The sequence below is a fragment of the Mauremys reevesii genome, linkage group 6 (genome assembly GCF_016161935.1).
Source record: "Mauremys reevesii isolate NIE-2019 linkage group 6, ASM1616193v1, whole genome shotgun sequence".
Taxonomy (NCBI): Eukaryota; Metazoa; Chordata; order Testudines; family Geoemydidae; genus Mauremys; species Mauremys reevesii.
This window is the reverse complement of record NC_052628.1, coordinates 65,529,529-65,543,140: the sequence shown is the minus strand read 5'-3', so window position 1 is coordinate 65,543,140 and position 13,612 is coordinate 65,529,529. Positions and strand designations below refer to the sequence as shown.

General features: G+C 50.0%; 1 protein-coding gene across 3 annotated transcripts in view; it reads right to left on the bottom strand.

The window, feature by feature from the left end:
- Positions 1 to 13,612, bottom strand: part of MAN2A1 (mannosidase alpha class 2A member 1) — a 218,696-nt gene that overhangs the window by 137,946 nt on the left and 67,138 nt on the right. For all 3 annotated transcript variants that reach the window (XM_039543788.1, XM_039543789.1, XM_039543790.1), the window contains one exon: positions 12,863 to 13,040. In XM_039543788.1, coding sequence (XP_039399722.1) covers positions 12,863 to 13,040 — 178 coding nt within the window. The remainder of the gene's footprint in view (positions 1 to 12,862; positions 13,041 to 13,612) is intronic.

Below are 13,612 nucleotides of genomic sequence, written 5' to 3'. Positions count from 1 at the left end.
TTTAGGTTTAGGAATGACAATACAGTTATAAAATTAGGCTAAATCAAGATTCATTGTCAACTCCCAGAACCCAGTACATGCCTGATCCTGCACCACTAAAAGCAACAGGAGTTTTACTATTGACACCAATGGACACAAGAAAGCAGGATCACCAAATATTTTCGAATCATTAAATACCTATACTCACTTTCAAAGTGCCATACACCGCTTTTATTTGAGAAACCATGAAGAACTTACATTAACAGACAAAGAATAGCTGAAAATTACTATATAGCAAAGTCTTTCATATAGAAGGTAGTTTAGCATCTCTCAAACAAGGAAATTGTTGCTGAACTGCATGTGAATGAGAGAGACACAAAGCGCACATTCCAAGAAGTCAGGAAACAAGAATTTACTCACCTTGTGCAGTAATGATGATTCTTCAAGATATGTCCCCCTATGGGTGCTCCACTATAGGTATGCTTGTGTCCATGCATTGCTGATCAAAGAACTTTGGTAGCAGCGTCTGTTAGTCCCGCACATGCGCTGTCCCTCCTTGTGCACCGCCAAGGGAGGTGGGTGGGTTGTGGAGCACCCACAGGGACACACATCTTGAAGAATCATCATTACTGCACAAGGTCAATAACTTCTTTGAATAGTGTCCCAATAGGTGCTCCACTGTAGATGACTCCCAAGCAGTAATCCCACTGAAGGGCTGGAGGTTCAGAGTTGGGTCAGTTACAGATGACAATTCTTTGGAGCAAAAGATTGAATCGGAGGCAGAGATTGATCGCATAATGTTCTGCAAAGGTATGGACTGACACCCAAGTCATCATTCTACAGATTTCTGAGATAAGGATATTCTTGAGGAAGATGATGGATATGGAGATTGACCTTGTGGAGTGTGCGCGAATACCAGCTGGAGATGTTATGTTGCAAACCTGATAACATTGCTTAATGCTGTTCGAGACCCATTTGGAGAGCCTCTGGGCTGATACTGCTGAGCCCTTGGATCTTTTTGAAATAGAAAGGAAAAGCTTGGGAGACCTCTTAAGAGCCTTTGTCCTATCCCGATAAAAGGCCAGAGCTCTCCTAATACCTAGCACATGTAGTATAGCCTCCCTGTAATCACAGTGAAGCTTAGGGTAAAAACTAAAAAGGTGGATCAGTTGGTTCACATGAAAAGGGGAAGTCAGCGAGGGTTTGAACGTAATCTTGTCCCAAAAGAATACTGTGTAGGGGGGATATGCCATCGGAACCACTATTTGCCCTATTCTCCTAGCTGAGGTGATTGCCACCAGCAAGGCAGTTTTCATTGACACTTACCTAAGTGAACAGGTCACAACGGGTTCGAAGGGAGGTCTAATCAGTCTTTTCAATACTAGATTTAGATCCCATGTAGGGGTGGTATGTTGGGGTTGTGGAAAAAGGTTTACTATACCCCAAGGGAAACATTTTGTGGTTAGGTTTGACGGCACTGAGTATCTGCCTACTTGTAGGTGAAAGGCTGCTATAGCCAGTAGATGGACCCTGAGTGATTTGAAAGATTGTCTTGATTTTTTAAGAGCTCATACATAGTCTAGGATCTTTGGAAGAATAGCGGATGTCAGAGAAATTTGTTGGGAACTACATCAAGTCTGAAACCTGGAACACTTTTACAGGTACATACAGTGTGTCGTGTAGTAATTCCTCTTGTACCTCCTCCGAGCAGGAGCTTTCTATGCATTGGAACCATGAAGGAGACAAGCTCTGAAGTGGAGAATCCCCAGGTTGGGATGAGTGCGTCCTTTGTTCTTAAAGAGGAGGTATGGAGTGGATTGGAGAGAGATCGTCAAGCACATCACGAGTTGTGACAGATAAGGGTACCAAGTCTGTCTTGGCCAGGTGGGAGCAATAAGTATGACGTGCTCCTTCTCTTTTTATTTTCAATATGACTTTTGACAGTAGGGGAAATGGGGAAAAGGCATAGAAAAGGTCCTTGTCCCACAGAAGAACGAGAGAGTCACCCAGAGAGTGCTGTATTATCCTTGCTTTGGAGAAGTAGTGTGGACATTTCCTACACAGGGAAGTGATTAACAGGTTTGTGGTCGGTGTACCTCATTGCCTGAATAGGTCATGAAGCACTGCTGGGTTTATCTCCAATTCATGGTCATGTGGGAACTTATGACTGAGACTGTCTGCATCGAGTTTTGTATGCCAGAAAGGTAGGCTGTTGACAGTGTCATATTATGGGAGATGCATCTGTTCCATAACTTTAATGCTTCTGCACAGAGGGACAGTGACCTGGCTCCTCCTCATTGATTTATGTAATACATACAAGCTATGTTGTCTGTTAGGACTCTCGTGTGTTCCCTTGATCAGCAAGAGAAATAGGTGAAGGCACTCCTGACAGCCTTGAGCAAGAGGACGTCAATGGGGAGGGATGTCTCCACCGATGACCTTTTGCCTTGTGTTGTAAGGTCATTTAGATGTGCGCCCCATCCCTCAGAGGGATGCATTGGCAGTGAGAAGTAATGACGGGGAAGTTTGCAAAAAGGGGATCCATTGGCAAACATTTGCTGGGTTTTTCCACCAGTCCGGGGAGCTTTTGACCTTGGTGGGCAGCAACAGAGATTTGCCTAGTCTCTCTCTGGTCAGTACATCAAGCTGAACCACATCTGGAGACACCTCGTGTGAAGCCTAGCATGACGTATCCCTGCTGCACCAGCTGCCATATGCCCCAAGAGTTGGAGGCAATTGCTGGCTGATATTTGGGGACTCTTTTGTACTGTCTCTATAAGCATGGTCAAGGAGAGGAACTTGTGGCGGGGTTGGAGCGCTTTGGCCTGTAACAAGTCAAAGTCAGCCCCCTATGCATTCCAGGAATTGTGCTAGGGTGAGAGTTAATTTCTGGCTGTTGATCTATAAGCCCAGTTCTGTGAACAAATCTACTGTGGTTTTGGTAACCCAGCAAGCCTCATTGAAGTAGCGGGCTCTGAGGAGGAAATCATCCAGGTACAGGTAGACCATGAACCCCTGAGATGGTATGGGAGTGGCCACTATTGACAGCACCTTGGAGAATACTGTCAGAGTTGATGATAGCCCAGTTTCCTATTCCAATGCTAGAATAAACATTGCTAGAGTGACCATCTTGAATTTTTGAGCTGTGACAAACTGAGTGCTCAGAGGTCTAGCATGAGTCTCCAACCTCCCTTCTCCTAGAGCATTAGGAAATAGTGACAGTAAAAAAAAAACTTTGCCTCATAGATGTTGAGGTACTGGATGCCTACTCCAGTTAGGAGCCATGGAATCTCCTATCATAGTTAACTCGCGTGAGAAGAGTTCCTGAAGAGGGACGAGGAAGGATGTTGAGGTGGCAGGGGGGATAAAGTAAAAAAAAAAAAATCTCCAAGACCCATCAGTCTGATGTTATGTGTTCCAGGTGCTGCAGAACGTGGCAAGGCAGTAGCCAAATGGATGGGACAGAATGGCCAACTTTAGTGATCGAGGGGAGTGGTCTGTCAACACCTCAACCAACATGTCAAAATTGGTGTTTTGAGGTCGAAGGTTGAGACATGTAAACCATCAGGTCCAGAGTCTTCCATCTGGAAAACCTAGATTTCTTTCTTTGAGATTCATTTCTTTGAGTCAGGTAGTGAGAAGTATGAGATTTATGTTGACGCGGCGAACTAAAATTTCTCTTTTGTCTGGGTGTATACATCTCTAATGAATCCGTAACACAGTGGTTGCCAAACTTGTTCCACTGCTTCTGCGGGGGAAAGTCCCTGGCGAGCCGGGCCAGTTTGTTTACCTGCTGCATCTATAGGTTCGGCCGATCACGGCTCCCAGTGGCCGCGGTTCGCCGCTCCAGGCCAATGGGAGCTGCTGGAAGTGGCACAGGCCGAGGGATGTACTGGCTGCCTCTTGAGTGCCAGAATTCTGGCGGTGCCATTGGTGGTACGGAGAGAGTCAGGGATCTCTCCCGCACCAAACGCTACAGTGCTGGATAGGGCACTGATAGCAGTGCCAAAAAGTAAAGCATGTACTGGCAGTGTCTTCTTACTGGAGTGCTCTCTGCTCCAATCTTTTTCCACTGGGTACTGTTGGCTTGGTGCATGTGCCCATCAGGTCCTAGGTGCATCGACAATACCTGCCACTCTAGATCTTCATAAGCCGTAGGTACCAGGCTTGGATTGTCTCAGGTTTCAATGATACCAAGCATGCAGGAGATCTTTTACGGCTAGCTCGGGCCTCACTCTGGGGACTCAATGCTCTTTTTTGCTAACTTATGAGAGGGGTCTGCAGCTGGTTTCTTCGACCCACAGTCCTCGGATTTTGAGGGCTGTGGAGAAAACTTGCACTTTTGGGTGACGCCTGGCATGGATCCAGAGAAGGTTGGAGGACTGCCTCCATGAAGATGATCTTCTGTCTTAACATCCTGTCCTTTCAAGACCTGGCTCCGAGTTGTTGGAAGAGACCAGACTTCTGTGTAATGTGGCCTTCCCCAAGGCAGCATATGCAGCAAGAGAGTTTGTCTGGCAAAGGGATGGTGTCATAGGTCTCACCCCCACTTAGAGCTGTCGGGTTCCAAAATGGGGACCTGCATGGACTCTTCTAAACTAAAATCCTAGTTTAGATCTGGTAAAAGCTGCCACCACCCAATAATGTACGTGTATTGGGACACAGTCCTTCTCCAAAATCCTTGGGGATCCCAAGAGCCCCAAATCCATGGAGTTCTTACACCCAGGAGAAATAAACCATTCCCCCCTGCTTTCTCCCCCCTCCCTTTTCCTAGGAGAGATACCGGGATTCAACTACAGAGGGATGCCTCCCTCCTCCCCTTTCCCTGAGAATTCACCCAAGGAAAGATCAACCAAGTCCTTAACAGAAAAGATTTATTAAAGAATAAAAAGAAAGTACACTATCTCTGTAATACCAAGATGGAACAATACACAGGGTCTAAACTTATTAATCTCTGGAGAGAATTCCCCCTCCCTTCTTTCTCAGTAAAAGCAATAACAGTACAGAATTAAAGAAATTCTATAGCAAAACACAGAATTACAAATACAGAAATAAAAGTATAAGAATACTAGTTCCTTGCTAATACTCACTAGCTTGAATAGAAGAATTTATTGCAGAAACCTGGGAGGACTTGATTAAGATGTCTGGACTCCCTTAACTCCCAAGAGAGACTAACACAAAGGATACAGGAAAAAAAACTTCCCTCCACAGGGATTTTAAATTATCTTGTCCCTGATTGGTCCTCTGGTTAGGTGTTCACAGGTACTGCTTGTTAACCCTTTACAGGTAAAAAACAAACCTTAACCCTTAACTAACTGTTTATGACAGACAGTCTCTTTGCAAGACCGGCACTTCTTGAAGCCCAATGAGCCGGACATACCCCATTGGGAAAAGGGGTCCCCAATTAAAAAAAAAAGGAGGGGGGTTAAAGTTTTTTTGTTTGTTTTTTGAAGAGAAAAAGAAAGAGAAAACCCTACATCTAAGACTAAGAAGACTAACTACTAGAATGCTAAAGCAAGCTAACGATCGCAAATGGACTGCTAAGGGCTTTGTTTCTAGCTGGGGCAGTTGAGAAGGAACTAAGGGGGGTTAGCCCACCATTGCTGGCTAGCCTCGTGGCACGGCACAATGGACACTGTGCAGGCCTAATGGACACTGCTACAAAAGTTCTCCACTCAGCAACGCAGAATGCAAGCACACCTACAGTGGAGCACCCATAGACACACGAATCAAAGAAGAAAAGACGGTTACTCACCATTGTAACTGTTCTTCGAGATGTGTTGCTCCTATCCATTCCGCGCCGCGTGCATGCTCGTCGGAAGATTTTTACCCTAGCAACACTCGGTGGGTCGGCTGGGCGCCCCCTGGAGTGGCGCCGCTATAGCGCTAGTTATATACCCCTGCTGACCCGTCCGCTCCTCAGTTCCTTCATGCCGGCTACTCCGACAGTGGGGAAGGAGGGCGGGTCTGGAATGGATATGAGCAACACATCTCGAAGAACAATAGTTACAACAGTGAGTACCCATCTTTTCTTCTTCGAGTGATTGGTCATATGCATTCCAGTTAGGTGATTCCCAAGCCTTACCTAGGCAGTGGGGTCGGAGTGAGACATGGCAGAGTGTAAGACTGCTGAGCCAAAGGCTGCATCGTCTCTGGATTGTTGCACCAATGCGTAGTGGGAAGCAAAGGTGTGAACGGAAGACCAGGTAGCCGCCCGACAGATGTCCTGGATGGGGGCATGGGCCAGGAAGGCGGCAGAAGAGGCTTGTGCTCTTGTAGAATGAGTGGTGAGATGGCTAGCTGGAACCCAAGCAAGCTCGTACCATGTCCTGATACATGACGTCACCCAAGACGAAATTCGCTGAGCAGAGACTGGCTTGCTCTTCATACGATCTGCAACCACTACAAATAGCTGGGGCGAACGCCAGAAGGGTTTCGTTCGCTCTATATAAAAAGCGAGGGCCCTACGCACGTCGAGGCTATGAAGCTGTTGTTCCCGACGTGATGCATGCGGCTTCGGGAAGAAAACCGGGAGGAAGATGTCCTGGTTTACATGGAAAGCCGACACCACTTTAGGGAGGAAGGCGGGGTGTGGCCGAAGCTGCACCTTGTCCTTATGGAAGATGGTATACGGCGGGTCAGCCGTTAGGGCGCAAAGCTCAAACTCGTCTCGCTGAAGTAATAGCGACAAGGAAGGCCGTTTTCCAGGACAAATAGAGTAGGGAACACGTGGCCAAGGGCTCAAAGGGGGCTCCCATAAGCTTGGCTAAAACCAAGTTCAAATCCCAGGTAGGTGTAGGGCGCCGTACCTGTGGGTACAATCGTTCTAGCCCCTTAAGGAAACGGGAAACCATCTGATTAGAGAAGATGGATCGTTCCCCTATGCTGGGCCTAAAGGCGGAAATGGCTGCCAGGTGCACCTTCAAGGAGGAGACCGCGAGGCCTTGCTCCTTGAGCGACCAGAGGTAGTCCAAGATCTTGGGAATAGGCACCAGGAGAGAGTTCAGATCCTTCTGATCGCACCAGTGTGCGAAACGCTTCCACTTGGCAAGGTAAGTCGACCGAGTGGAGGATTTCCTGCTTTCCAGCAGCACCTGCTGTACTGCAGCAGAACAGTCACGCTCTGCTCGGGTCAGCCACGCAGGAGCCAAGCCGTAAGGTGAAAGGACTGCAGGTCCGGGTGGCGAAGCCTGCCGAAGTCCTGTGTTATGAGGTCCGGCCATAACGGGAGGGGAATGGGATCCCGCACTGAGAGGTCGAACAGCAGGGTGTACCAGTGCTGTCTCAGCCAAGCTGGAGCAATGAGAATGAGGCAGGCCCTGTCCCTCCGGAGCTTGAATAGCACCCGGTGTATGAGGGGGAACGGAGGAAAGGCATACAGCAGGTGATCCGTCCACAGCAGGAGGAACGCGTCCGATAGGGAGCCCTGGGAGCATCCCTGGTAAGAGCAGAACTGGTGGCATTTCCTGTTCTCTTTGGAGGCAAACAGGTCTATTTGGGGAAAGCCTCACCTCCGGAAAACTGTGTGGATAACATCGGGGCGAATCGACCACTCGTGGGAGAGGAATGACCTGCTGAGATGGTCCGCCAGCGTGTTCTGTACTCCCGGAAGAAACGATGCTACTAGGTGTTTGGAGTGGACTATGCAGAAGTCCCACAGTCGCATCGCTTCCGAGCAAAGCAGGGAGGAACGTGCCCCACCCTGCTCGTTTATATAGAACATCGCTGTCGTGTTGTCTGTGAAGACGGACACGCAGCGACCTTGGAGGTGGAAGTGAAAGGTTTGGCACGCCAAGCGAACCGCTCGCAGTTCCCTGATGTTGATGTGCAGGATCAGCTCGTGGGGTGACCAGAGGCCCTGGGTGTGTAGGCTGCCGAGGTGCGCACCCCACCCCATGGCCGAGGCGTCAGAGTGATGGAGGGGTGGAAGGGGCGGAACAGGACCCCGGCACACACTACCTCTGGGTCCAACCACCAGTTGAGCGATTTGAGGGCCGACTTCGGGATCGTGACCACCATGTCTATAGAGTCCCTGTGAGGGCGGTAAACCGACGCTAACCAAGTTTGAAAGGTGCGAAGGCGGAGCTTCGCATATAGGGTCACGAAAGTGCACGCTGCCACGTGGCCTAGGAGGCTGAGGCAGGTGCGCACCGTTGTCATCGGGAAGGACTGTAGGCTTCGGATGATGGAAGCCATGGACTGATGTCGGGGCAGAGGGAGGCAGGCCCTGGCCAGATTGGAGTCCAGGACTGTGCCGATGAACTCTTTCCTCTGCGTCGGAGTCAGGATAGACTTCTCGGTGTTGATCATAAGGCCTAGCTTTTGAAACAGCCCTATGATCCACGGACATTTGTTGAGCTACAAGCTGCTGGGACGTTCCACGGACCAGCCAGTCGTCGAGATACAGGTAGACATGTATCCGACAGCGGCGGAGGGTCGTGGCGACCACCACCATGCACTTGGTGAAGACCCTCGGTGCCATGGAGAGGCCGAAGGGAAGCACCGTGAATTGGTAGTGCTGGTGGTTGACGACAAATCGAACGTAGCGTCGATGAGGAGGGTAAATGGTGATATGGAAGTACGCATCCTTCATATCGAGGGCAGCAAACCAGTCTCCCGGATCCAGGGAGGGAATAATGGTCCCCAGGGTCACCATGCGGAACTTGAGCTTCACGAGAAATCTGTTGAGCTCTCGGAGGTCTAGGATTGGACGCAGACCTCCCTTTGCCTTGGGGATCAGGAAGTAGCGGGAGTAAAAACCCCTGCCCCGCATGCCTTCTGGCACCTCCTCTATGGCACCCAAACTCAACAGAGTCTCGACCTCTTGCAAGAGGAATTGCTCGTGAGAGGAGTCCCTGAAGACGGACGGGTAGGGTGGGTGGGAGGGAGGGGGCGAAACAAACTGAAGGCGGTAACCAGATTGCACCGTGCGAAGCACCCAGCTGTCTGATGTTATCTGGGACCAAGCCGGTAGGAATTGGAAAAGACGGTTGGAAAATAACGAGGAAGGATCCGGTAAGGAAACTGGTGGGCCGTCCTCAGGCGTCCCATCAAATGTTCTGTTTAGGCCCTGAAGCAGGCTTCGAGGGCGAATGGGACTGGTTCCCCTGATTGCCTGACTGTCTGCGCCGATTCACTCTGCCTCGGCACCTATTATCTGGCCACGGCCTGGGCTGGCTGTACGGGCGGTATGGTTGTGGCCGGAAAGACCTCCTCTGGGTAACCGGGGTGTGCATGCCCAGGGAGCGGATCGTGACGCGACCGTCCTTAAGGGTCTGCAGTCTGGAGTCGGTCTTCTCGGAGAAGAGACCCTGGCCATCAAAGGGCAAGTCCTGAATGGTTTGTTGGACTTCCGGCGGGAGCGTCGAGGCCTGAAGCCACGAAATGCGCCTCATGGTTACCCCAGAGGCCAGGGTCCTGGCTCCCGAATCTGCTGAGTCCAGAGAAGCTTGGAGGGCCAATCAGGACGCTTTCTTACCCTCCTCCTCCAAAGCCGTGAACTCAGGACAGGACTCCTGTGGCACAAGCTTGGAGAATTTTGACAGAGACACCAAGGTGTTAAAGGTGTATCTGCTTAGGAGAGCCAGTTGGTTGGCAACCCGTAACTGAAGGCCACCGGCAGAGTAAACCTTGCGGCCCAAAAGGTCCATGCGCCGCGCCTCCTTAGACTTAGGCGCTGGTGATTGTTGGCCATGGGGTTCACGGTCGTTAACCGATTGGACCACCAACGAGCATGGAGCAGGGTGAGTATAAAGGTACTCGTAGCCCTTGGACGGGACCATGTACTTCCTTTCCACTCCTCGGGCGGTTGGAGTGATGGAAGCCGGTGACTGCCAAACGGTATCCGCATTCCGCTGGATAGTGCGGATAAACGGCAGGGGCACTCGAAGAGGCGCATCCACCGAGATTATATTGACGACTGGGTCACCTCCTCAATTGGCAGGTTTATGTTCTGGGCCATCCACCGCAACAAGTCCTGATGGGCCCGAAGGTCAATCGGAGGAGGTCCGGAGGCGGACGCGTCTGCCACCGCCTCATCCGGGGAGGAAGAGGATGACAGGCCGGGGACCAGAGTGTCCTGCAGAGGCTCAGTGAGCTGCTGTGTGGCCTCTTCGACAGGGGGAGGCTCGGCATCTACGGACGTTAGTAGCCCCTCATCCACAGCTGCGGGAGGAGACCTGCTCACTGTGGCCTCAGGCGCTCGGTGGTCAGAGGGCCTGAGCGCTGAGTGGCAAAGGGGGCTCCTTGCGCCTCATGGTACGCCCATGGAGTCCAGAAGGCCCATTGAGGAGGACCCTGGTCTTGGCCTTGGGGCTCGGTGCGCTGGTCAGCTGCACTGTCAGTCTGAGAGGAGACAGATGGCTGTCTCGAAGGCCAAGGTGGTGCCGAGAGACTATGCGACTGCGCCGACGACAACGCCGTTCTGTCCCTGGACGGTGCCGGGGAACGATGCCGCTCTTCACGTTGCCAGGCGTGAGACCGGGACCATCTACCGTGCTGGTGCCGGGAGGTCGACCGGGATCTCAAATCCTGACGGTGGGAACGGCTGCAGGAGGACCGGTACCGGGAACGGTACCGAGACCCGGATCGGTGCCGATAGCGCCTGTCTGGAGAACGGGACCGGGATAGTCTCCGCGAGTACGACCGGTACCACGATGGAGAGCGGTACTGGGACTGCGAGCGGTGTCGAGATCTGGAGTGGCGTGAACGCGAACGTCTCTGGGACTGGGACCTGGAGTAACGTCTGTCCTGCCGGTCAGGGGAAGGAGGCCTCATTATAGCCGGCTTGCCCGCTGATTTAACAACCCGCACCGGCGGTGCCGGGGGTTGAGAATGCGTTGGCTCCGTCAACGCTATCAGCTCTCTCGCCGTCGAAAAAGTCTCAGGCGTCGACGGGAGAGCGAGCTCGACCGCGGTGTGCACCGGGGAGCAAGGAGGTACTGGACTCGACGGCCTTTGCGGTACCGGAGTCAAGGGTACAGCGCCTGGTTGTTGCGCTGTCGGTGCCGGAGGTGCCAGCGCCAGTGCCGGAGGTCGGGTGACAGGTCCAGGCGCTGAGACCTTCTTGGAGGAGGTCGGTGCCACCTTGCGTTTTCCCGACGGAGAGAGGGAACGGTGCCGGCTGCTGCTTCCGGTGGACCTCGGTACCGGAACGTACTGGAACCGCTGGCGCGCTCCGCACCGAAGCTGACTGCGGGGCGGCCGGCGCCGGAGCGCTAAGTGCCGACTCCATTAGGAGCTGCTTCAAATGAAAGTCTCGCTCCTTTTTTGTCCTCGGCTTGAAGGACTTGCAAATGCGGCACTTATCGGGAAGGTGAAACTCTCCTAAGCACCACAGGCAAGAATTGTGAGGGTCTCCAACCGGCATCGGCTTCTGGCAGGCCGAGCACGGCTTAAATCCCGGTGCCTTGGGCATGGGCCCGCACCGGGTCCGGGGAAAAAGAAGGGGCTAGCCCCCCAATTTCCCCGATTAACTAAATACTAACTACAACTAAACTAGTAAACTAACAACTATACTAATCGAACTATATACAACAACTATGTAGAGAAAACAAGTGAAAAGCTAGGGCAGCAGTGCCGCACTCCACTGTTCCAACGACCGTCACGGGTGGTAAGAAGGAACTGAGGAGCGGACGGGTCGGCAGGAGTATATAACTAGCGCTATAGCGGCGCCACTCCAGGGGGCGCCCAGCCGATCCACTGAGTGTTGCTAGGGTAAAAATCTTACGACGAGTGTGCACGCAGCGCGCGCACACCTAACTGGAATGCATATGAGCAATCACTCGAAGAAGAACTGGAAACTACTCAAAGCAACAAGAGAAGTAAGAAACTCCCTTAAACTTAAAAGCTATTGTTTAAAGTAAACCACTATGATCACTGTTTATATTTCTTACCAAGTGCTATATATAGAATAATTTCAAGCCTTAGAAGGAAAAAAATAGTCTGGCTTGTCATTAACCTCAAGTACACTCAAACTCATCTATCAGCTGAACTATACGTTTTTATTTTAAGGAATTTTCTTCTATTTTTAATTTTATTTTTACAGTTGTGGGATGAGTGGTGTTGGGGTAGTGCTGACAGCGGGTCTGCCGGGGCCCAAGATACCACAGCACAAGGTGCAGGGGAGGCAGTGATCATCCTGGTTCGGTGAAGCAGAAGCTGCTGGCCAGGACTGTAAGAAAGAGAATGAGCCCTTAGCTGTATGGGAGGCCAACCCACTGTTGAACAGTTCCTGCCCAGGGACAGCTCCCACATGCCTGGCTGTGGTGAGTGAGTGAGCAGAGCCGTGACAGCAGTGTTGCGGAAGTCTCCCTGCACTGCCACAAGAGCCACTCAGCAATACTGTGGTCTCTCCATGGCAGGGAACTTACCCTCATGCAAGTCATGACCAGGGGTCTCTGCGCTGCCTCACCAGGATTGCAGCCTTCCTCTGAAGCTTGAGCCTGCAGGGATTGAGTGTCACTGACGCTGAAGCAGTGCAATTAGCTCTCTGTAGAACCACTATCATGGACTTGCTCACTCTCTGCCCTGACAGGAGAGCAGCAGAGGGCTGCTAAGGCCAGTGACAAGCATCCATGCAGGCATGCCAGCGTTAGAGATTATTTTTTCCATGTACTGACAGTTATTGATTAAAATCAAATCCTGCCAAGCCTAACTATAAAACTTGATCAGTTCTACCTGCCTTATTCACCAAGAGTTTCAGTTAAGCTATAGCAGCATTTAACAAGCTTTCTTCATGATGCACAACAAATTCATGCAAAATCTCAGTACATCAGAAGGTGCTAACAAATGAAATAGGAGTACACAAAAAGTTTAAATTAGGGCTCATTGATGTTAGTGCAGGACTACAACAACTATTTGAAAAAATAAATTTGCAGTTTACCTTAACATGTAACTCAGGATGAGAGTTCATAAAATCAAAAAGCTTTTGGTAATTCTGGTACTGCTGATCCCATTCTGAGCTCTCACTGTAGCGGAAATCATCTCCTAATGGAGCCAACAGAACTTTAGTATGGAAAAGCTTTGACTTCTTTCTGTACTGATCTAAAATCATCCAAGCCCTTGGAAAAAGAAAATTATAAAATTTAGAATATAGAAAAGTAATCACTTGACAAGACAAATGTCTAAAATATATTCTATACCACACCCTACAACTAGCCTTGCAAAATTCCACTTTTTCTCTTACTTGTGATAATTAAAAAGGTAGGTTTTTTCCTCCCTAATAGCAACATTAAATAGTGGGTAAATAAGTTTAGCACCTGAGCTAGTGAAAGTGTTCATAAATAACCATGATTGCCATTAAAATCTTTTCAGTATTGCTTTTTTTCTAATTAAAGTTACCTAGGTACATTTAATATAAGAAATACTGTCAATACTGCAGTTTGGTTAGTTACATGCCAATAGTAGCCAAAGATTTTAGAGAAACTATAAATCTTCAGATTTTTTAAAACAACTTACCTACTTTTAATGCATGTTCTCAAAGAGGTTGCAGCATGTACACATTTAGAATGGTTTCCAAACCATTAATGCTTAAAATTGGGGGGGGGGGGTTAAATGTTATACGTGAAAGTTTCTATGAGTTACAAATATTTTTCCAATATATCCAAAATCTGTAAAAATTTTAATAAGTTGT